Source organism: Haliaeetus albicilla, chromosome 10, assembly GCF_947461875.1.
Source record: "Haliaeetus albicilla chromosome 10, bHalAlb1.1, whole genome shotgun sequence".
Taxonomy (NCBI): domain Eukaryota; kingdom Metazoa; phylum Chordata; class Aves; order Accipitriformes; family Accipitridae; genus Haliaeetus; species Haliaeetus albicilla.
In genome coordinates, this window is record NC_091492.1 from 6,957,055 (window position 1) to 6,981,085 (window position 24,031).

General features: G+C 37.3%; 1 protein-coding gene across 4 annotated transcripts in view; it reads right to left on the reverse strand.

Moving 5' to 3' along the window:
• WWOX (WW domain containing oxidoreductase) overlaps nt 1-24,031 on the reverse strand; it is a 536,552-nt gene that overhangs the window by 259,837 nt on the left and 252,684 nt on the right. Inside the window, exon 9 of one of the 4 annotated variants that reach the window (XM_069793396.1) lies at nt 23,334-23,425. The exons of the other annotated variants lie outside the window; for them this stretch is intronic. Coding sequence (XP_069649497.1) covers nt 23,375-23,425 — 51 coding nt within the window. The 3' untranslated portion in view covers nt 23,334-23,374. Of the gene's footprint in view, nt 1-23,333; nt 23,426-24,031 lie in introns of those variants that run through there. 4 annotated transcript variants of the gene reach the window in all.

Sequence of the window (24,031 nt, forward strand, 5' to 3'; positions counted from 1 at the left end):
TTCCAAACTACTAAAAAATGAAATTACAAAGGAATTGTGGTATGTGATTAGCATACCAAATCTCTGAAAATAATAATAAAAAAATCCCATGGTATCTGTGACACACAAACAAATAATTTCTTCTTTGACTGAAAGTGGTTCCAGAAAGACATCCTCAGCCTAAAGGTCCAAGATTTGCCATCTAGTGCAAAGCACCGGTCAACATTTTGGCAGTGATTAAAGGAACATGTAAGCAGTGTTTATGGAATATATTGCTAAAAGAGAAGCTTCTCTTTAATTCAGACTTGAGCTATAGTTTGATATATGCAAGGGTGCTTTAAAACCTTTTTTCTTTCTTTTATTTATTTAATAATCATCTTAAATGGTCATCATAATTTTTTGAGTCATCTGTGACTACTTTTGACATACAACTCCATGGACTTGTTGGATGTGACGTGAAGAATCACTTCCTTTATCTTCTTCTTCCTTTCTAAGAAAAGGTGAGTGGAACAGGGAAAAAAAAATGCTCTCACCCCTACATAAAGAAATGGCGATGTATTCCTCTCTTCTTCTTCAATTACTGACCCATCAACTATTAGACTTTTTTTCCTTTCCATTGCTATGTAAAGAATACCATGTTCAATATGACACATTGGAGAACACACACTGAAGGCTTTAAAATATTTAACTTTTATAATACTGCATGTTTTCTCTATTATTATGGAAATACAGACTGCAGTTAAGCTCAATAGATTTCTTTTTCATTTAAATCAAGACTACAACCTCTTTGTTGCAAACAGTGTTTTCTTCCTAAAATAATGCACTCTCAGCATACTCATGTGGGTATCCAGTAACAGCAGCTTCTGCTACTGCGAAGAGGAAGATCAGATCACCAGAAAGGAGACTACAGGCATCGACTACCATTGCATCTGAGTGTCCCAAAGCTAAATTTGTAACCTTCTGATAATTTAAAATGCCTGTTTCGGTCAGCTGCTTAATCCAAATCTGAAAGGCATTTGTTCAACCCATTATCACCCTGTGCAGCTTCTGGGGAAACAAGTCCTGCTTGGTGTAGACCTCCCACCATGGGCAAAGTCTGCATGGTAGGCCGTCACACTGATGTTTGCCTTTCAAAGAGCATGTCATTTTAGGAAAGCTGTTTTAGTGGTTCATTGAAGAAAAGAAAAAAAAAGCCACTGAACTTACAGTCCTGTGTTTTCACTAATATACTGCAATTAATATTTACCACCAAAACCAGAATATGAGAGTTATATTGTTTGAGTTCTTTCCTCATAAATACACTTTGGGCTGTCAAATATATTAGCAACCAAAGGAAGTCTTCCATCAGCATCTGTGCTGAGTGGATTCAATAACAGTCTAACCAATTTACTATAAAACTTTTATAGAAGCATTACATACTTGCATCAGGTTCACAGTTTTATTAATTTACACAGATTTTATGGTTTCTTGAAGTTCTTACGTCTGAAGGAATGAACTGATACTCAAAGAAAGCTGAGTCTAGTGAGAAAATGATCTGCTTAAATACCATTCAGTCTCATAAAAGAGTAACTATACAGTAGTTATACCACCATCTACATTTCCATATTTATAAAAACTGATATAGGTATAATCAGTTAATAACTTCTGCTCCTTCTAAAGCACAATAAAATAAGTTTTACTGATCAGCTTTGTGGTTTAACTGCTAATTTGAAGGGAAAGGGGGCTCTTGAAGGAGAGCAGGGTAAAGGGAGGTTTAGGGGATCTTTTTGCTTTCTAAAGAGAAAGGTCCAGGAAGTAATTGTTCCTCTGAGTTCACTTTCAGGATGCTCCAGAGCAATAAATTAAAGACAGGAGTTTTCTTCCTTTCCAAACATATTTTAACATTAATATATGTTATGAAGGGAGACTCAATCAGAAAACATTGGCTCTTTTTCTGTCTCTTGCATTGGTAGCCAGCTAAGTCCAAGAACCAACTTTAAACATCTACACTAAGGTTTGGCCTGAAAATCAGATATTGCTTAATGAAGTATACACTGTACTGTATTACATTGCTTATGATACCAGAAACTATACAATTACTGAGTAGCTATGCACCTATCCAGAGCCTAAAAACCAACTCCATTAGTTGTACTTACATAATAATTCCATGATAGAACATCTCCTGTAACTATTACCGACAAATAAGCACAACTTACCTAACAGTATAATTACGTAAGAACAGAATAAGACACGAGAATAGTGTGGAATGAAAACTTGCTTGAAGTAGAGTGAATTGTTGCCTACAGGTAAAGCGACTGGGTTTGCTAAGTAAGAGGTAACTGCCTCACTCTCCTAGACCTGAGGAGTATCAAGTACATCACTTCAGAGTCTGAGCAACGTGACAAAATGAACATGTAGTCATATCCTGCATCATGTGGACAAGCCCTGCCAAACACATTATTTATAGTGTGTGTGTATATATATATATATAGTATATACATAGTACATAGAAGTATATAAATAGAAGTGTACATATATAGTATATAGAAATATATAAGTATATACAGAGTATATGGAAGTGTATATATACATGCTATGTACACTACTTCTGTGTACATATAGAAGTGTATATATATACAGAATACACACACACGCTCTCTCTCGCTCTCTCTCTCTTCTGGATAAAGGCATGGCAGAGAGAATTTTTCAGTGGAATCGATCTGAACTGGAAGCAAGTCCCTGGGCTGAGATTGAGCCATCAGATCCTCTTTGTGGCTCTTACCGAGGGCTGCACTGCACCCTGGCATCAAGAGGAGTTTGTTACTCTGACCAAGCACAGGGCAAAACACACCTTGAAGACAGATGGACTCTCCCATATAGGTTTAGTTTCACGTTTGCTTAGACTTAAAGTCTTATGAGCTAAGTAAATGGATTGAAGCCATGAAGTTTGCTAGTTTGTATATTTTCAATTAAAAAAAAAAACCTGTAAATAAACCGGTAATGCCAGGGGATTGAGTGTGCTTAACCTGGGTCTGCTCTGAACCTTTTTTCCAGCTGCTCAAACTTTGGTATTACCCTAAGAAACAAACAAAAACTTTTAGTGAGGAAACAGGGTTTAGTGGGTCTTACAGCAGTTTCAGAAAAGCAACTCCAAGAAAGAAGCTGTCACGATTTTGAAGTATCTTTGTTCCAGATGCTATTTGATCATTTTCACAACATCATGTTTTTACTAATACCTAGATATACACAAGTTCAAAAAATAAAGCTACACTAAATTACAAAGCCAAGCCCGAGTAATTTTGTTAGGTTAATTTTCCCCATATTTCTCCACACTCAAATTAGCTGAATCAAACTCAGCTAATTCAATATCAGAGTAGTATCTTCAAAGGTGTATTTCCCAAATAAGATAATATTCAGTGCATACTGTATCTGCAAGCAGTAAGAGATCTGTAATGTATGCTTTAAGGATACAGAAGATCTGTAGGTCTGATAAAACTGGGGATACCTGGTCCCAAATATGTAGAACAAAAGGAGACTCTTCTTCAAGGTATGACACAGACAAGAGTGAACAAGTGAAGGAAGTCAATAAGAAGTTTTACAGTAATATCAAATAGATCGTTATTTCTGCAATTCATATGACTTCACTTGAGTGAATCCTCTGTGTATTTTAAGACCACGGTTTTTAAAGGATTCAGTCGGATATTCCCTCTATTCTTCACCCCAGTGCTCTGAGCCATAGCTGGCCTGGGATGGTATTACAGGCTGTTCTTTTTTTAAACAAAAATTCTGCTCTCATTTAAGAATTATATTTATAAAATACAAGGAAGAGAGACTTAATTATCATATTTAGTATGCTATATCATAATCAAGACAGTACTCTCATACCGTTCTAAATCACTTTTCTCTGTCACCCACAAAGACCAAATAAACCAGGAGTGTTGATCCACAGATAACAGTTAGCCATTCAGACGGCATTTATTGGATTCTCTCCCACCATCCAACCTCATAAAGGTCAAATGTTAACTTCCTAAGAAAATGTAGAAACAAAAATACAACTATGAACAGAGCACCCCAAAACCATAAAAGTGTACCTACCTCTGAATACCTGTTCATTTAAGTCCATCTACATTAAATTTTCATAATACCTCAGCTGAACAAGCCCTTTAACATATTTAAGAGTTGAAGGCTACAGTAGCTCAGATTTCCAATCTGATCCCTCTCTTGCAATTTCTGAGCACAGCAACAAAACAGACACCCAGATGAAATGCAGAACCTTTTTTTTCTCTGAAAAAATCTAATAAATTTTATAAATACATGTATTTCAGCTGTGCAGACTAAAGACTATTTGCATTTCCTCAGCCAAGCACTGATAATGTTGAACAGAAACAGAGTTTCTGTGAAAATATCATGAATGTGGTAGCTGTACATTCACCCTAGCTAGTACCTTTTAGTTTTCTTTATGGCATTAGTCCAGTTCTACAACACATGAAAAAAAAGAATAGTCTCCTTTTTTGTGTGTCTTTCCACGGGCAAGATGACAATTGGTCTGGTGTTGGAGAGTAGTTTAGTACTAGTAGTAGTTTGGCCTTCCCCCATGTGCGTCTTTCCAAACCATACTGAAAGAAGTAAAAAGAAAGCTATGCTGAATTTTTCTCAGCAGAAGTGAAGGAGAGGATTATAAATTGCTCTGCAAGCTCCCTTGACTTTAAAACTATATCCGATTTTGCTCTTTTACATCTGAGAACTGCATTCTCTGCTAACTGGCGCTTTGTCCCAATGTTTCGTGTTTCCTTAGCTATCATCCTCTGCTACTCATGCTCTTTCCTATCCCTCACACTCGACCATTTTCTGTTATCTTTACCCTTCCCAGCACCCCCCAATTTCTTCATGTATCCAACAAATTCTCTCCTTCCCTGTTTCCCCTGGATACTGCCACAACGAGTCTAAACTAACAAAAAATCAAGCTGAAACTAACACCTAACATAACTGATAGGTAGGTATCTGTTTCTGTGGTACAACTTACCAGAGAAACATGGCGACTCTTTATAAATTAAATAAAATTATAGTATAAGTGATTCTGCTTAAACCTTTGGCAATAGAATAATTATAATAATTCATATAATGAAATATTTGCAAAAATTAAGAACCTTAGTTAGTTTTAGGTAGTTTTTGAAGGAAGTCTCCTTTATTGTCCACGTGTTTTGTAGTTAGAAATTTCAATTGCTGCCTTCAAGAACTTAAATAAGAAATCAAAGGCCAACGAGGAAAATAAAAACAGTCAGTTTAAATGATGTATCGACCAGGGAACCATAAGGTAAATTGAGATATATACACTTACGTTACAAGTAACTCATGGCAGTCACAACTTCTCTTTTCTCGTATAGAATCAATACGTGGTTGCGCTTCTTCAAGAGAAGCCAAAGTAAAACATATCCTTTTGGAAAAGAGATCTTCTTACACACAGAATAAACAACTGAAGAACAAAGTAGATATTAATAAAATATATATAATAGTTATTTTCACCTTCAGTTAAATTGTGCCCTATTTCATAGTGCTGAAATCGAAAAATCTTAAAATAACAACAAATCCCTAGGCATCTACTAACAAGGGTACTATAGAGATTTAGAGGCCTCTAGTGATTTCTAGAGTGCTAGTTTGTGTACCAGCATCAGACTGATGTTTCTGCATTGAAAACCTGCAGCCGATCATTCTCATATTATTTTGGGTTTGTTATGTGTGGAGGGGAGAGTATTCTTTTCTATTGCATTAGCACTCCGAGAGCTCAGTCAAGATCAGGTTTCATTGTTCAGCACAACAAAAACATACGCAGAGAGCAGTCCTCCAGCTCCTGCAAGCAAAGACTCCTACCGCTCATGTTCACTATTTCAGATACCCAAGCCCCACTACAGTACCTGTGTCTGTAGTATATGGCAGGTAGCAACATGGATTAGCACAAGCTCTCTGTGGGCACAGGCACCCAGAGCCCTATATGCACGCATCCAGGTGGGAAACAAAGACACCAAGGTTTGACAGCAGATTTAGAGGCGGCTTTTTGCTTATTTTTAGTTCAAGAATATTATGCATCGATTAGAACAAACGAAACCTATGCAGTGAAGCATTCCGGAAATCTCCTGGTTAGGTCCTCGTGGCACACCTTTTCAAGAATCCATGTTGTTTCAAGTATTATCGCAGAGCAAAGATACATGAAAAAATTCAACTGTTGTCTTCATCATACCAGCAGGCATGACATATGTTCCATGTGCAATCTAAAACCACAGAAACAACTCACCAAAGCTAATATGTAAAAGCATCTTGGCATAAACTCTGACCAAAAAGCACCATTTAAAAACTACAAGTCAGATAGGCAGGGCTTCTCAACACATACCATTTTTTTGCAGACAAAATTCCTCCCCTCCTACACCCTTCCCGATAGAGTTCTCAGCAGCAAAGCAACTCACTCTAGTTACTAGATCTACAATGCTAAGACCATTTTTTCTTCTCAAAGTCATTTAGAAGGATAGGTAAACCAGACTAGGTTAAAAACAACAAGTAGAGAAGAATTACAGGGCTGAATTTTCACACAGCTATAACTAAACCTTTTAGCAGGATGGATTAGTTTGCCATTCCTCCGAGCCCTGAAGCTGTACGCCTGGAACTGCGACAGGGCAGTATACGGCTGGCACAAAGACGCCATCTATCCTCAGTGCACAAAAATTCTTGAAACAACCTGATAGCTCATAAAAAAGCAACAAAGAGGACCAAACAGCAAAGGCCAGAATATTTAAGACGTATGATTGATTCATTTGGTGTACTTGATCCCAAACATTCCTGTTATTCCTGAAGAAGTCCCCAAGGAGAGAAGATTACGGAAACTTTCCTGGTGGCTAGGAGAAGAAATAAATACATTCCCTATAAAGCAACCTGATTCTGAAAGTAATTTTTAATAATCTTTCTAGCAATACTTTCTAAAACCAGGTATTTTTCCTGTCTCACAAAAATAAGACCATTTTTAAGATGTCGATTTAAACACATTTTTAAGAGTTTGCACCTGGTTATTTTTCATCTTTCTTTACTCTTTGGAAATTATGAATACGTGATGCAGGGTTTGCCCTATATTTAACTCATCCACAAACAGATGATTTATAGTTCGTGGTTCAATACTACAAAAACATCTCAGTGTGGACTCATCAATAAAGGAGCTCAACTCTCTCTTTTCCTATATTTTACATCCTGCCTCAGGCTGAAGATCTGGAAAAAAATTCAAGCACGGAAGCCTCTTACACTGTCGAACAGTTTCCCTATGGTGGTAGTGAATGCCCCAGAGCATGAGCCATTTATAACTTCTCCAGGAACAAACAAACAAAAAATATGTAACAATATACTCTAGGAAGTTATCTTAACCTCACAAGGGGCGGTTAGGCAAAATGCTCTAGTATGACGTTTCCACCTATGATGCCTGTGACAACAAGAAGAAACTAGAAAATACGACCAGTCGTCACATATTTTCCATCTGAAACATTCTTAAAAGCAAGAGCAGCAGATGGTAGGCAAACTGGGATGGGATTTTTCTTGCAGTGTTTTTTTACAGTCAACAGTAGTTGTTCAGTTCCCCTTCCTCTCAGCCACAAAAAGATACATATCCTCTCGCAAACAGAGAAGATCAGGTACTGGTTAAAGATGTGTACAGTGTGACAGAGGCAAAATCAGCCAGTCTGGTAATAGCTGTCCTACACTGTAAGTTCCCTGCGAAGCGCTGTGAAGATACTGGCACAAAAATCTGCACTGCATATTGCTGCAGCATAATTAATTAAGCCTGACAACACCCCTGTGAAATACAATAGGTCTAACCACTAAACCAAATCATCCTTATAAACATCCAAATGTCAGCAAGTGAATTTATGTCAGATTTACTATTCAATCACAGAAAAAAAAAATCACATATAGCTTCAAAAAAAGCACTTTAAGTAAAGCTCTCTCTTATATTTTTGAATAGTAATAAAGAAATCAAAGGTATGACAGCCTTTTACAGGGATAACACCTCAGAACATTAGTAGATAAATCTCTGAAGAGGTAAGAAGTATTATCAGGATTTCCAGCTGCAGAATCATACACTGTACTTGAGAATTCTCTGACACTATACATAAAATATTATAACTATTAATTCATAATGACAATCTAAATAATTAAAATAAACCCAAATCTCATTAATAAAAAAATTTTGATAGTTGGATGGGTTAGGTGGTAAGGTGAAATGTGCTTTATAGGATATTATGCCTTTAGGATCAGGTATCCCTAATAACACACAACGAGACAAACACGGACCTGTGTTCCAAAAGTAACTCCTGCTTGGTTCTTTATGACTTTAGCTTGAAGGATTTTATTTTCTGTATAATCTTTAAAGTGGAAGTGCAGTCACTAGCCGCTGGCTGTACTGTTTATCATAAAGTCAGCTCACTTAGTGCTGTCCAATTAAAATAAACTACAGCTGCAATGTATCACTATTTTTCTTAAGTATCTGAAAATATTCCTGCAAAGCCCAACCTCCAAAAATAAAACATAAATGAAAAGCAACAGTTCACTTGGCAACCATCTAGGAGAGGATGTTTTGACATTATTTTCATGTTATTAAATGCACATTTTCCACTTAAAACCAAGAAGCTCCTGTCACAAATGATTTATATTTTAAAATACTTTATATGACATAAGAAAGGCATGTAATGGCTTGCTGCTGTAACCTTTTAAAATAAAATATAGGAATACAAACAATATATTTTTTCCTTTGATAATTTCTTTGACTATTTTGCTGCTTATTGTGACAGACAGACACCATTTCAGTGCTAGCCAATGTAATACAGTAGCATTCAATAAAATGTCCAAACTCCGTCTGACTTCCTACAATATGTTTACTTAATTTTAAATTACTTTCCTTCTATTGCTCTCTTCTGGTTCACGCCCAGAAAAATGACAGACTAGAAAACTTTTCTTTATCATCTTTTAACCAACTATGGTTTCAAAATGATTTGTTTACGTAAATTTAGGAAAACCAGGGTCTCATGACATGTTTGTATGCTTCATTTCAAGCATGATGAAAGAACAGGAAATAAAGTACAAACTTTTTCTTTGTTACTGACTTTGTTCTAGTTCTTCCAGACATCACACTTCTAAAGTCAGGCTGCCACCAACAGACAGCATACAGACAAGAGAAGGTGATGTTCATCTGCAATGCACAGACGTAAGGCAGCAGTAAGGCCCCCTTCACTAAACAGCAACTAATGAATATATATTAAATAAAAACAACGTAACTTTTATATATTGCGTAAAGTTCCCGTGCAGAAGATTTTGGGGTGGAGAGCACTACAAAAATTACACAAACATCTTGAAATACCTATAAAAAGTCTATAACTAAAAGAAGATTTTGTGTGGCAGGAGATGCACAGATTTTCTTACAGACAATTTCTAAAAGTTAGGCTGTGTTTAGATAAAGAACAACACTGCATCTTTAAGAAAATGTTATTTTTCCTGAGGCCCTATCAAGGTAAATTTCATCAGTATTCAAAGAATGAGCAAAGCACTTCAACAATTTATTTCAATAAAAGAAGACTTAGCTGAAAGGAGTATAAATGATGAGAACTTGCTTTAAACTGATTTATTCCCTGCAGCAATAAAAGGAATGTTTCTTCACTCAGCTGTTTAATATGCAAATATGCAGAGCATCCAGCTTCTGACAGCACATCATTAATAAAACCTTGCACTAAGCAGAGCTCCCGATATTTCATCCTGATGAAAATACATGATGATGATTTTAGACTGTATAATTTCAGACTTGGAACAATGTACTTCCCAGTGATGGAAACTCAGCAATCCACAGTTCTAGCGTAGATTTTTTAATAAGTTAACCTATTTCTGTAAGAGGGAGACATCTGTTTACAAGAATTGTGAATACGGAAAAGCTTGTCACCAAACCTCCTCAAACGGACAATCCAAACCTTAGTTTGGGAATCAGTACAGAAAGAACCATGTTATTTGTAGAAGAACACAAGAGTTCATTTCTTTTTTAATCAACTAATTCCTCTCTTATTTCCCAAGCTTCACATGTTAAAAAAATTTCCTTTACCTGTACTTCTATCAGCCACTAAACAATCTGATACATTTTCAGTAAATGTGGAAATTAATGCTACCCTTTAAAATGAATTAAAGCAAAAAGGAAAAAAAAGTCTATAATTTTACTTCTTTCTGTTAAAATCTATGAAGATGAACTCCTATATCTGAACATGCTGTAGCATTCTACTTCTTGTTTTTGTAGCCAAATTAAGTAAGTACACATGCTTTTTCCTTCATTGCTTGTGCTAAAACTCTTACACTCTTTCCAAAGAAGTTTTTAAAAAGGTTAAATACTACCAAGTGTTTGAAATAGGGAAAGGAATATTTGCCAATACTTTGCTCTGAAGTCTTTCCAGTCCAAAGTTGGAAATTGGAAGCTGTACAGAAATGTTAAATTTTTTAAAGCATCCCCTTGTGCAGAACTGATCCTAATGGGTGACACAGAATGTCCATTTCACCATTGGAATTAATACTCACACAGGTGATGTTGATCACTTTACAACATGGAAGTCTGAGAAGCGCTCATTTGCTTGCAATAGTAGGTAACAATTAAAAACTTGTTAAAGTCTGGTGGGCTTTTTTTTTGGCTGAAATACGTTGTTCTTTTGCCACTGTAGTGCTAGGTCAAATATAAAGAGATACACCTTCTGCACTGCAAGAACAACAAAAAAAATGACTTTGCATTTTAATTCGAAAATATTTCTACTATGAATCAATCATTTAGTGTATTTCAAAGAAGTCTGAAGGATTTCCCTTTGAATCATTTCCCACTGGGTACCTAGGAAACAAAACATCTTCAGGGCTAAATTTCAGGGGAAGTCTTGCAGGTTTTCGTAAACTTCTCCTAGCCAGTACTTTACATGTTTCTGTTTTCTGTGCGTGGCAATACTCCCTTATAACTCAAATGGGATTAACCAATTAAACATTTCCCAGTAGTCTCTAAAATAGCTGCTCTTGGCATGTTTTTTGCATGGAACAAACCTCAGCGGGAGGATATGATAGAAATCTTGCACTATTTAAATATAGAATTGGGACATCAAAGAAAGGGTTGTATTGAAATAACATGGATAATTAAGGAAGTGGAGAACAGTAATAACTGATTTACATAAAATGCTAATAAGCCTCTTGACTTGTTCGGCAATTTCTGCTTTAGGCATGGTAACTGTGGGTTCAAATTTGTGTACTAATTTTATTTTAGTTTTTTCTTCCTTTTTCTCCCCTTATTCTTTAAGGTCTCTACAGCCAGGCCAGTCTGTACCTGGCACCAAACCTTTTCCGGAACAAAACCCCAAAGAAATCAGAATTTGAACATAAACTCGTGTAAAAGTTTTGTACACATTCATATCCATGCAGGCATACAAAGCACAAAGCGTAAAGGCCTTTAATTACTTGTCTGCACGCGTATGGATTCAGACTGCATCCCTCCTAGTTTAGCTCACTTTCACGTCATGCTGAATAATGTGTTACAAACGATCAATGACATATTAAAAATGTTAAATGCTCTTCACAATTACCAGGACTGAAAAACTTTGAAAACAAGTGGAGTGTAATGGGAAGAATGTGTTTCCGCGGTGTTATGCGCTACCCGGATGGGATGATTAGGGCACTGTACCAACACTAGAGGTTATAGCTATTTTACACTGTACCCTTGTGCCATTTGCTTCTGTGAAGAAATTATATGCTCTGAAATTCTTGTTTTATTTTACTCTCCTACTGATCTCTCCTCACAGTGCTACAGCAGCAGTGGCTTTGAGATGTGAATGTGAATGAGTGTCTGAGCTGTTCCTTCAGGACATGTCTGCGTATTGACCTTCAGCTTACCCTGTTTCCCTGTGAGCCCTCTAAGCATGATCCATCGCTTTCTCAGGCCATTCTCCCTTCACCCCATTGATGGGTTTCAGAGCTACTTAAATTTCAAAGTCCTGATGCGTTGCAGCAGTGGCCAGGGCTCAGCTTTGCTCACTTATAGATTGTACAAGGTCACAGTAAGGGAAGGGGAAAAAAAGCCAGAGCATTTATCAGGATGTATTGCTTTACTTTTTCTATCCATCACAAAGGCGATGATTCTATTTTAGTGAAAATCCATTGAACTCAGATCAAGTCAGATGGCTGTTATCATTGGAAACTCAAGAGCTGTCACACCATAATCGGTACAAATGAACACTGAAACGTGGGGCTTGAGGCCGCTTAATGGTCTTTAGTGAATTTTTTTCTGTTGCTTTTTAAACACCACAAAATCATTTTACTTAAGTGATTTCAATTTGAGAACACTGAGATTTTGTTATGCAAGCACAGTCGGTTCAATTACAGATGATCCGACAGCTATTGTGCAATTAAATGTTTTCTACCAGTGTGCCCTCTCCCCCGTGCACACACCAGTACGTGCATGTAGACCACCCATACAATCATAATTATTTGCCTCAAAGCTATCCTGATTCTGGTCATCTTCTTCCACTTGTAACAGGCAACACCACCATGCAATATTAACACGAACTTCCGCAGCAATATTGCTTTGTATTTTGTGCGTGAGCTTTGGTAAAGCTTCCCTGTTGTAGAGCTACCCCGTAAGAAGGAGCTGTGTGTATGCAGGGAAAGGGGAAAGCATGTCAAACTTCATTTCTCTTTCTTTTTCTCAAATCACAAATAGCTTAGTGAGGAGTACATTTTAATAAAAAACTGGGGATCTTGACCATACTTAAAGGCACCAGAAAACTTTCACTACACAGATATGGAATTAATGGATATTATTCGGTATAATTACAAGTGTAATTGAACTGCATGAGAAACACAGTACACGGGAGCGCAAAGGAGCAGGGTATAGCCACCGTACCTGACAGAGAGTTCCTTCTTCCCTGCAGTCCAAGGATGCTAATTATTCTCATACTTAGCCTTCATTCTACTTCCTACCACTTGTGACAGACTCGCCTTCTACTTACTTGTTTCGATTTCATCACATGCACATAAGAAAGACCAGCTATCCCAGGTTCTAGGGGACCTTGACAGACAATGAAAAATGCCTCTCTAATTAAGAGAAAAATAGCAACAGACGACAACTTTGCTCCACAGAAAAACAAGCCATTCCACAAAATTGAAACCCCATAATAAAATAATTGCCGTCCAATTTCTGAAAGTAAAAAAACCAACCCAACCCTCTTCACTTCCCACACAAATCCATTCCCCAGACAGATGATTTACAGTACTTATTCAGAGTCAACATATTCAGCTTCACAAGTACTAGCAAATCTTTGCATTGAACACCCCCTCCTCCACCACACCTACAGAATATGGTACAGGGAAGACATGACTGTTATGTAGGAATGTCCTAAGCCACCTGGAGCTTTTTATTGTTTAAAACTATGTTTAGTTAGGAGGTTTTGACCTCCTCCCATGGAGCTAGAACAACACATTCTGAACAAGAAATACCTCAAACCATACAAGATTTCAGGAGGGAGCAAAGGGACAAAGGAAACAATCATTTCCACTGAATGATGAAGAACAGTACCTCTTTATTATTACTAATATTATAAAACACACATAGCACCTTAGAAGGAGACTAGTCAAAGCCTGCTAGTTAACGTGGCAGATTTAAGTCACCTGCCGCTGCCACATCCATGAGGCCAGCATGGCCTCTCCAGTCACCTACAACAGCTTCAAGGCTGTTCTAGTGTGGTTTCAGCTTCTAGTGAAGTGCAAAATTAAAAAAAGAAATAAACCTAGAGCAAAATGGACTCACGGCATGCTTCCTTCTCACCTGCTTTCTTCTTAGAGTAGCCAGTATACTGTGAAAAACATGCTTTTACATTTTGTAGTGTAGTGCAGTGACTCTCCTGCCTCGTAAATATGTCAGTCACTGGAGTGGAGTGGGGATCATGCAGCAGAGTTCTCTGTGCATCTGGACATCGATATATAAACAAATATTGCATATTTTGCCAAACGAAATTTCCAAGCAAAGCCACAGGGAACACAGGCCTGTTGCTCCTCTCCATTTTCACCCATCAATGCTTCCAGAGATCTGGAGCAGGGCACGGTGAAGGCTGTGCACAAACTTTTCAGGAGCCCCTTTAAAAGTCCTGCAGAGTGGCATTAATAAGCCTTAGTGTAATGGAGGATCAATCCCTGTGCTCTGTGCTTCAAGAAGCAGAAAATCTTAAATAGGCTGGTATTACATCTTCAAAACTCTTTTTATAAACATTAAAACAAATACAATTTGGGGAAGGTCTATGTTTAAAATAGTATATTTTTCTTTTATGAGAAAACTACATCTTAACCTTCAGTCTAATAAAAAATGAAGATAATTTTTGTGGATATTTTAAATGTAGCAAGTAACAATTCATAGAATTTTAGCTGTAGTCACCTATGCATACACTGCACGCTCGGGGAGAGCATACAACATAATAACTGTGTTATGATGTATTTTCAGCAGTGAAATATCTTGGGCAAATAACTGATTCACTCCTATATTATAGTGGATATCCAAAAAGAAGTAACAGCTAAAAATATGCTTAAAATGCATCTACTGAAAAACTTCTTATCGCTCACAGATTTGCAAGATAAATCAAAAGACATTAGTGCCATTGCTGCTCTTTGCTCCCATATTTGGGGCCAGGCCAATGACGGAGCATGGACCGAGCCAGGGGACTCTTCGAATGATCCCAGTTAAGCAGAACGGTTTCTTCTTTGGTTCCTTCACTTGAACTCCGTTATCGCACAGAGGACATCTGAAGACTAGGATGTGTTGTTTAGCTATACCAGTAATTTGTCCTCAACAAAATTTCTGATGTCATCTGTTTTTGCAAACAAGCCTTCTAGCTCTGCTCTACCACTTTTTGTCAACCATCTAGGTACTGGGCTATTGGCAAAAGAGATGTTGGACAAATCAGGCACTTGTATTTTTATTTTTTGAACCTCTTGCTTCCTACCCTATCCCAAACTTCTAATGCTGCTTTGCCTCCCAGGCGAGGGAAATATCTTCACCATTTCCAGCAACCCTGGTGTCTTCTGCTGTCATTTTGGGACAGCGAGCGACAGTGGGAGGCACTATTTCACACGGGCCTTTAACTCCTTTGAACATTTGCATCTCCTGCTGTACAGAGCCAAGAAATGGATACGCTCAGTTTGGGGCATGTGCTTCATAGGTCCCACTGCAGCACAGCAAGGCCTGACTTCTCAAAGTTTTAATGTCACACGGTTTCCCAGAGCACAAGGGCCTATCCAGGTCTTACTTCTTTTTCCCACAAAGTCAAACTATTAAAGGATACATCTGGAAAAGCCTGAATCTTTCTGGCAAACGGCATGTGGGCCCAAATCCTGACAATTCAGTTTGAGTACAATTGAAACCTCTCTCTAATTAGGTAATTTTAAAAAGAAAAAAAAAAGGCAAGCAAAACAAACTGAAAGCCTTTAGTTTCTACTTTATATCACCAAAGACATGTTTTCATCATACTGCTGTTACAGGTTGTGAATCTTAATTGGCTGATGTCAGTAAAGTGCTCTGAAATCCTGATACAGTATCGAAGTTACCATAGAAATATGTAATGCTTGTCACTGATTCACTAAATGCAGTCCACAGAGAAACAGGAATAAAAGACAGAGCATAGATTCTGGAATGAAAATACACACAGCATTTTCAACAAGCTTAAAAAAATGAAGCAACAAAAGGTCCCTCTTAAAGAATTTTTGCTGGACTCAAAATTCACTGCGACTTCCAGCACCTAAGAGGTGCTTTTCCTTTTCTATGTCTTATACGTCTTTCAGGTATCGGCGGTGGTGGCTGTAGCAGGCGATGTAAAAGGGCTGACACCTCTGCGTGGGAAGGGAAGGTGGTGGACTGCCACCAGCAGCACAGCAGGCACTTGCACTCAAAGCAGGACTGACATTACATGTCCCCATCCCAAAGAGCAGCTTTATATTCAATTCCATCCACTGGAGATGTCAGCAAGGGAAACAAGGTTATGTGGCAGCAGCTACCATATTTTACCTATCTATATAAATACATTTAAACAAGTGGGAAATAAGGTTAGGCGAGTGACCTTGAGGTATGGACTTTTAGGCTAGTAACCGTCACATAACTTCAACGTGAACACTGCAAGTGGGAGGAAAAACAGTGCCTGATACCGATGCATCTACTATAAACATCCACGGAAAAGAATTAAACCTGTTATGTGCTTTAACAGAGCCCCTGTCTGTGAACTGAAGAATGCTTTTGTAGTGTGCTGCCTCATAGAGCAGACAAGCTTCTTAATAACTGGATGTTAGGAGAATTGAAGCAAAACTTTTATCTTTACTATTAAATCTCTCTTTTCAATCGCTAAGCTCCCTATGAAACAGCATAACAATGCTCCTATTAGGTAAGCGAGGGACAGAGTGGATGCAAATCCCCACTGAATTAACGTGCCTGCTCCTGAGTCAGCGTTGGGCCTTCCAGCGTCGACCTTGCCAATCAGCATGTCTGGGTTTTCCCATTTCCCAATGGCACAGGGCTCATCTTCTCTCTGAAGAAATCAACCCCAGTATGTGGCACCTCTCCAAATTAGCACCACAAACCAGGGTGGGTTTCAGAGTCGAATTAGCAGTACTAGAGCGTGTCCATTTTTCAATAACTTCTACAGTATTTAAACATAGCAAATTAAGGACTGTGGTCGTATAAAGTATACGGTTAGTTTGTAACACCAGATAGTAAGTAAGATGAACGCACCTACCGCTGGCTCCTTGCCAGTTTTGCTTAGCAGAATTAGGGTATGAACTTGGATCTCTCAGTGAATAGATGCTAATGCACGGGTGAAAGGTCATCAAAGCAGTCTGACTTCGACTATCCTGTAGAGGTACTGAAGTCTCTCATTCCTCCACTATCTTTTGTCCCCATCCGGTTTACCTAATAGATGATCCTAACAATTCACATTGGCAGTCCTTTGTAGTGTAATGAACACTATGTGGTCTGATGAATGCAACCACTGCACAGAAAACGTCAGTTCTTTCATTAAGAAAACCTTCCCAAGTTCATTGTATTGAACCAGCGCTCCAGCTATTAGGCTGATACATGACACAGTCAATTCCAGTTACACTTTAAGTGACTATTCATGTTCAGTGAATTCCATTTTTAAAGCTAATTTATATATGTTTGGATATTTACATGAATGCACATTTCTTCCAACTTACTCTTATATGCCTTTTTCTAAGCTTTCTGTTATTATAGTAACGGGGTGGGGGGAGAGGGAGGGAATCATATTTCCCAACAGATCCTGAAAATGCATAGCTGATGGAAAAGACACTGAAAACCAAATCAGCAGCTTTCTGAGAATATACTTGAATAGAACTCCAAATTACTTGTAGGTAAAATGAATCGCAGTGTATGCATTTATTAATGTTAAATAAAATAACTGCATGAATTTCTTTTAAAAATTACTATTGTTATTTCACATTTATTTCTGAGGACCCATTTTCTGATATTAGCCAATATAGTACCTCCTTGTATATAGTACTACAATTAGCGGCATGTAAACTTTTAAAGCAGGTAATTAAAAAAGTTAAGCTATTGCTGCTACTGAACAGAAAGCATCAGTTCTTTCATTAAGAAAACCTTCCCAAGTTCATCGTATTGAACCAGGACTCCAGCTATTAAGCTGTGCGATGACACAGTCAATGCCTGCTATAGTATCAATTCAATTTAAGCATCTTTTTGTTATTGCTAGCTTTTCTGTACTTTCTTTTAACTGACTTTGTTTATTGATAATTATTAGAGGACCATTGGTTCCAAAAGATAGGCACATTTTCATTACACGTATCCTCCACAGCCCACAGTAGTAACAGTATTTCCGTACAGATCATGCTGAAGTCTTTGAAGCATTTACAGTGTGCACAGTTCATGATACAGTTCTTTAGACATAAAAAATAAATAAGGTCTCTTATTGCATCATGTGGATATTTAATGACAGAAATTTAGCTTTCCATCCACGTATTCAAAATGAACAGGCTGTTTACTTCTTTTCTTTTGAAATATATTACAAAACCGTATCCATTAATGTGGATTTGTTTTAAATTAAATATAAACTATCAAGTCTACTTTTCTACAACGGAAAAAATAAAATTATAGCATCTTGACTTTACCAGGCCTAACATGTTTGTGGACTAAAGCTCTACTGTTTGGGAACTAAAAATACCTTTCTTAATACTGCATTTCATGAGAGAAATTACAATTACAGGATGCAGGGACTTTGTGCTTGATATACTTTGCAAGCGGAGAAGGGGGATGCCCTTCAAAGTTAGAGGGTAATCATTATTGACCTTGTGCATTCAAGACAGCATAGCAGGTTTCTATATAAAGAAACTTGCAGAGAGGTCATTGAAAGCACTAGTGAAGAGACATAAAAAAGGAGATAGGACAGAATACAGCCTCAGTTAAGCAGGTTAAGAATTTAACTATAAACAGATTCGGGAAGTAAAGACAAAAACAAAAGAACATTTTCTTTGTAAGTGTCATGCAAATTTATGGTTCTGCATTAAATGTTCATTATCAGTTAAGTAGCTTTTACAATGTAATTATTAACTTTTATAGTTTCTGCAAAGTTTTTTTCTCTTCTTTCCCTACACACAGCATGAGCACACTGTGGTTTTTGAACAAAGGGGCATGTGCTTAGGGCTGGCACTCAGCAGGCGGGAATTTGGGTTCTGGTCTTCCCTCCTTTACTCATTCACAGGGTGTCTGTTAATCTCTCTTTGTTTGAATTTACCTGTCTGCAAAATAGGTACAATAAAACCACCAGACATCTCCCCAGGGTTATATGACACTTAGTTTGGCACTTCAAAAAGCACACTTAGTACAGCATTTTGAAATCACTGAATGAAAAGCATTATGTAATGAAAAATAAATTACTTTAGTATGATGAGGTTGTTTGGAAAATGTTCCGTTAATATGCTCTGGTTAGGAATATTAAAACACTTGGGATAGACAGTGGATAGCTTTAATATGCTTTTTTCTTTCAAACAAAATTTTAAAATAAGCTGTAACACAGGAAAAGTTCTAGTCACATGTACTTTCTACTCCCATTTAATTAAATCACAGTCAGTATTATTACACAGTATTCACATACTTTCTCTTTTCCCCTCTAGATAAAGAATAAAGAAATTGAAACAGAAATAAAAAGACTGCGATCTTACTTTTTTACTTTTACAAACAGAGAAGACACAAACATGCTGACCTTTCTGTGACTTGTGCTATTTCTCTTCAACCTACAGCCTCGTGATGGCTGTTAGGCAAACCTTTCTTTTCTATTGGGTCTTTCATCTCAAGAACACCAGCCTACCATGCAGCTAGGAAACTGCACTCTCAATACACTGAAAACCTCCACCAGAAGAGTCAATCATTCTTATTAATAGATGCCCACAGCGTCCTAGAAACAATCCACTCGCATGACTGTCCTGCCCCTTAAACCTCCCCTCCCCTGTCAACCGATAGCACGCAGTTTCCCCAAATATGTTTCGTTTTCAAGAGATAGATTTATTACAGCCCTGTTATCACATTCACACCCTTCCTGAAAAGATAAAAATAAGAAAGACCTTACAAGAAGATGTTGTAGCAATAGCTAAATCATGAATGTTTGATAAGGAATGGCTAAATCCAGACAAATAACTGTTCAATCCCACTTTGTATTAGGCAGATAAAGTCATACAGGAAATCAATGTGCTCTATTGAAATGAAAAAAAGTCCAGCTTAGGGACTATACAGTATTATAGAAAATGTGACATTATAAATGGTCTGCTTCCCTAACTGTTATACAATGAGAAGTTGTATAGTTTTTATTTATTTTTGTGTTTATGAATGTAAAAGCGGGATGCGAAAGTCACTGTTTGTCAACAGGGCAAATGTGAGCAGCAATGAAGTAGGTGAGTATTTATAACCTTTTTATTTTCCCACTCTTGAAGGGAATACATAATCCTCTCTAGGGATAAAAGGATCTTCAGTCACCCACTAGCCCAGGGCTCCTTTTTAGCACAGGCTGACAGATGTGCTAAAATTGTAAGTGAAGTGTTGTGATGTTGACTCCTAAAGCAGCGATCATTAAGGTTGAAATTAGTATCCCCTCCCAGCCATTCAAATGTTAAAAAGTTCTGACACCAGGCGTAATTGGACAACTTTACCTAGTGGGGATAGCATTACATTTTATCCTACTGACTTCTTTCTGCCTTTTTCATCCCTGCTCCAATTTAAATGAAGGAAAACAACTTTTTATACATCTTCCACTTACACAAAACAAAACAAAAATCTGCTTATGCAGAAAGACATCTCAAAAGCAGACACATGAGTTCACAACTACATATACAAGTAGTATTGTTTAAGGCTATACTATTTCAGCTGACAACAGTATTTTAAATAAGATGCAGTTAAAAAAAAGACTGAAGGAAAATATAAACAGATGTCCTAATATGTATTAGCATCTGCTGAAAGAAATTTCATTTGAAAATGTAAAATACACTTTTCTGGCTATATGTACTAATTAGTTACATGCAGTGTTAACATACTGTAATCTTCTGAAATAAAAGTTTCACATGTACTGTATTTACGTATACGTGGCTATATCTCCAGCAAGTATAGCAGTTGCTATAAATGGCAGTAAGTGCTAAAAGATACAAGCAATCCACACAATTAGATTTCAGGTCATTTAGATCAGTGTGAACTAAAAAACATGTTAATGTGCTATACACACTGCCACTTCCTCAAATATTGCTGAGTTCGACACATTAACTAATGGACCATCACCTGATAAATACTGGATGTGTGCGGACGAATAAAGTCTCAAACTGTCTCTACCGGCTCGGACCAAGATTTTGACAATGACACAAAACCTGCAGTGCCGTTGTACTATTGCACTATTCTTGTGCTTTGTGTCTAAAGAAAAATGAAGCATATGATTTAACACAGTCTTCTGATAGAACTTCCTTCTTTATTCTATGAGAAAAACTTAAAATGTAGCTCAAGGCCCACAGTGTAACGTAAAATATGAGAAAGCTGACTGTGAAACCTAACCAGTGTTTTAAAATCAAATAAAATGCAATGTTTGTGAATGCTTAACACTTTGCTATTGAGTTAGATTCAATTTATAAAGGTTGATGAGCACATCTGTTTCTGGCATGAACAAAGAAAGTGTTAATACTGTGGCTCTCTCATAGTTCTCTATACTGCACATCGAGTAACCAGCTTCAACAACCTCACTAAGCCCTATACTTCATCTTTCAGCTGAACTGTGCATATTGCTTCATCTACACCGGGCTCCTGCCCAGGGCTACTACGCATCTTGATCAAACTACACTGGCTTCATGCAGAGAGCCGACACACCTACACTTCTATTACACTACCTTGCTGTGTTTCCTCTCCAGTATGTCACTCACACGTCAGGCTACTGAAGACTTACTGGGCTAATGCACAAATCTTGCTCTAATTAAAGACAGAAGACAAGCTAACGTGCACGACTAAGTTCTGCTTTGGCACTGTAGCACTGCAGCTGGGGTAGCGAGCACCGAACTGATTAAGAATTTTGATAGTTAATGATTCATCCTCAAGGCAATCGGTGGCCCCTTCTGTCCTACATCAGCTCCCTTGCCATTCAGCATTATTGAGAATATGGTTTCCAACCCTGAACTACTAGCTGACCCAGCTGGGACAGCCTTTTCCAAACTGCGTTCTCCCACTTTCAAGGCCACTAAGCACTACTAGATGGGAGCATTTACACAGTGTGCACAGACGCTGCGCAACGAACAAAGATAAGATTCCTGCATCTTGGTTTTGAAGATATTCTTGCCTGTTTCTTTCACCTTGTAATTCAGTTTTTTGACTTGCACTTGCCATGATCTGTCTCTCTAAGGACATGGTTGGTCAACTCCCCTTCTGTAACCTCCTTCAGTGTTACCCATCAGTCCTCTGGACTTGCCATAACTGCCAGCTCACCAGAATTTACTTCTCATCCATGATCAGATTTCTATTCTCAATCTGTTTCTGTCTGCTTCGTTGCCAATTCCTTCTTTTAACTGTAAGAGTTTTATCCTACACACCCACATGAAGGTCCAACCCACAAATATCTCACCCCTTTTCTCACTGCTCCTGTACTCATTATGGTGAGCATCTTTGGTAGAAAACTTGCTTTTTGACAACAAACTCATCCTTTCTTCCACTAATAGCCTAGTCTGTCTATATAGAAATCCTCAGTTTAATCCAGTTTATCCTGACTCACTATCAACATGTCAATGCTCACCCTAGATCAACTTCAAGATAGTCATTTTCAGTGATGACTTCCTAAATTTTCAAACAAGCATTTTCATGCTTTCTTTTATTCTGCTTACAGATCTGCCCACAAGCATTTGCAACATTATCTCATTATCTTTTTTCATAATCCACATTAAAATTCTCCTTTTCTTTGGTATCTAATCTTTTCTTTGGCATCAAAAAAAAATCATGCCTAAACCAGGGCCTACCATATTGATTAATATTATCTCATTATATGCTTGTTCTTTTTATCTATCTGTATCCCTGACTTTTGATTAACACTTAAATTTTAAGCAATACGAACTTGGAACAATCTTTTTGGCTTATTTTGGATATTTATTAATATCGCTGGGTCCTCATCTGTGACTAACAATCTAGGCACTGCGCTAACGATAATTATCATCATCTTGTTGTTCCTTCTTTGTTGATATATAAGCATGTAAACTGGATTTTGTTTTCTGGGTAGGACTACCAGGGATGATTGTTAGGAGTTCTGTTTAAAGAAGAAACTCAGGCACTTTTAGTAATCATTTTCAAACTAAGGGTTGTAGTCTTTTGTTTTTTTAATGGAAATGAAGGATGGGAAAATTTTCAGGGTAACTGTCAGGAAAAACGGTTTGGAAAGTACTAATTAGAATGACTTTGTGTTATGTTGTCAGATAAGCAGCATCCACATAATTTTCTTTACTAAACACATTGTAAGAAAATAAAAGAAAAATTAATTGTAAATTCTGCTTGTATGTGTATTGACAAGGACACACGAGCATGAATCACCAAAGTGACAGTCAGTCTCCATATAAGAGAGAGAAGAGAGAGAACGTGAAATGCTAACTCTCATAGACAAATCTACCAAAGATGAGAGAGTTCAAGCACCAGTATTCTTCTCCCATATCTTCATGAGTTGGGGGTATTAAATTATCTAATCTGATGCCAGCACTTGGATTAAAGTCTAATACATTGCCATGCACTAATTCTATTGTCAGGGAATGAAAGGGGAACAGAACGTGTAAACACATTACCATGACTGCATAAACTGTATGTTTATTTGGAATAGGAATTATTTTAAGGACATCTGAAGCTCTGTTTTTCGTGCACGAAATCTGGGGTGTGAACCTGAAAAATTAGCAAAAGGGCAGAAAAGCTTGAAAACAAGCTGATTATGACAGTCCTATCAAGAAGAAAGTAAAAATGCAAATGAAATAGACATTTTCTAAATATAGTTTAATTTATAAATAAGACTTCACATCACAGATTTGTTTATCCTCATTTGGTGATAATTGTTCACAGCAGAATATATCAGAAAATTCTATAATAGGAACCACAGCCAGGAAACGTTAAATAATTAATCACCCTCCCAGCCACTTGCATTTCTGTTGATATAAATGACCGTATAATTCCAAACCCAATTATCACTACTTAGCCATTCCATTTTGTAGTTAAAATCCCACAAAATTAAAGTGCATCAATTGTTAATGGTAATAGACCAGACAAGGGATTAAAGATTATTTTAATGTTTATTTCCTGTCAGGAGGTTTTTTTGGCAGGAAGCACTATAGACAAAAGGCTACATTAAGATGAGATTCATACAATGTATTTAAATCTACTAACTTCTAAAAACCTTATGGTATAATTACTTGTTTAATCTACTTGTTCCCTGAAGATACCAATGGGGGTTTATCAAGCCAACTTCATTATATTTGCTTCATAGAAATCAACATA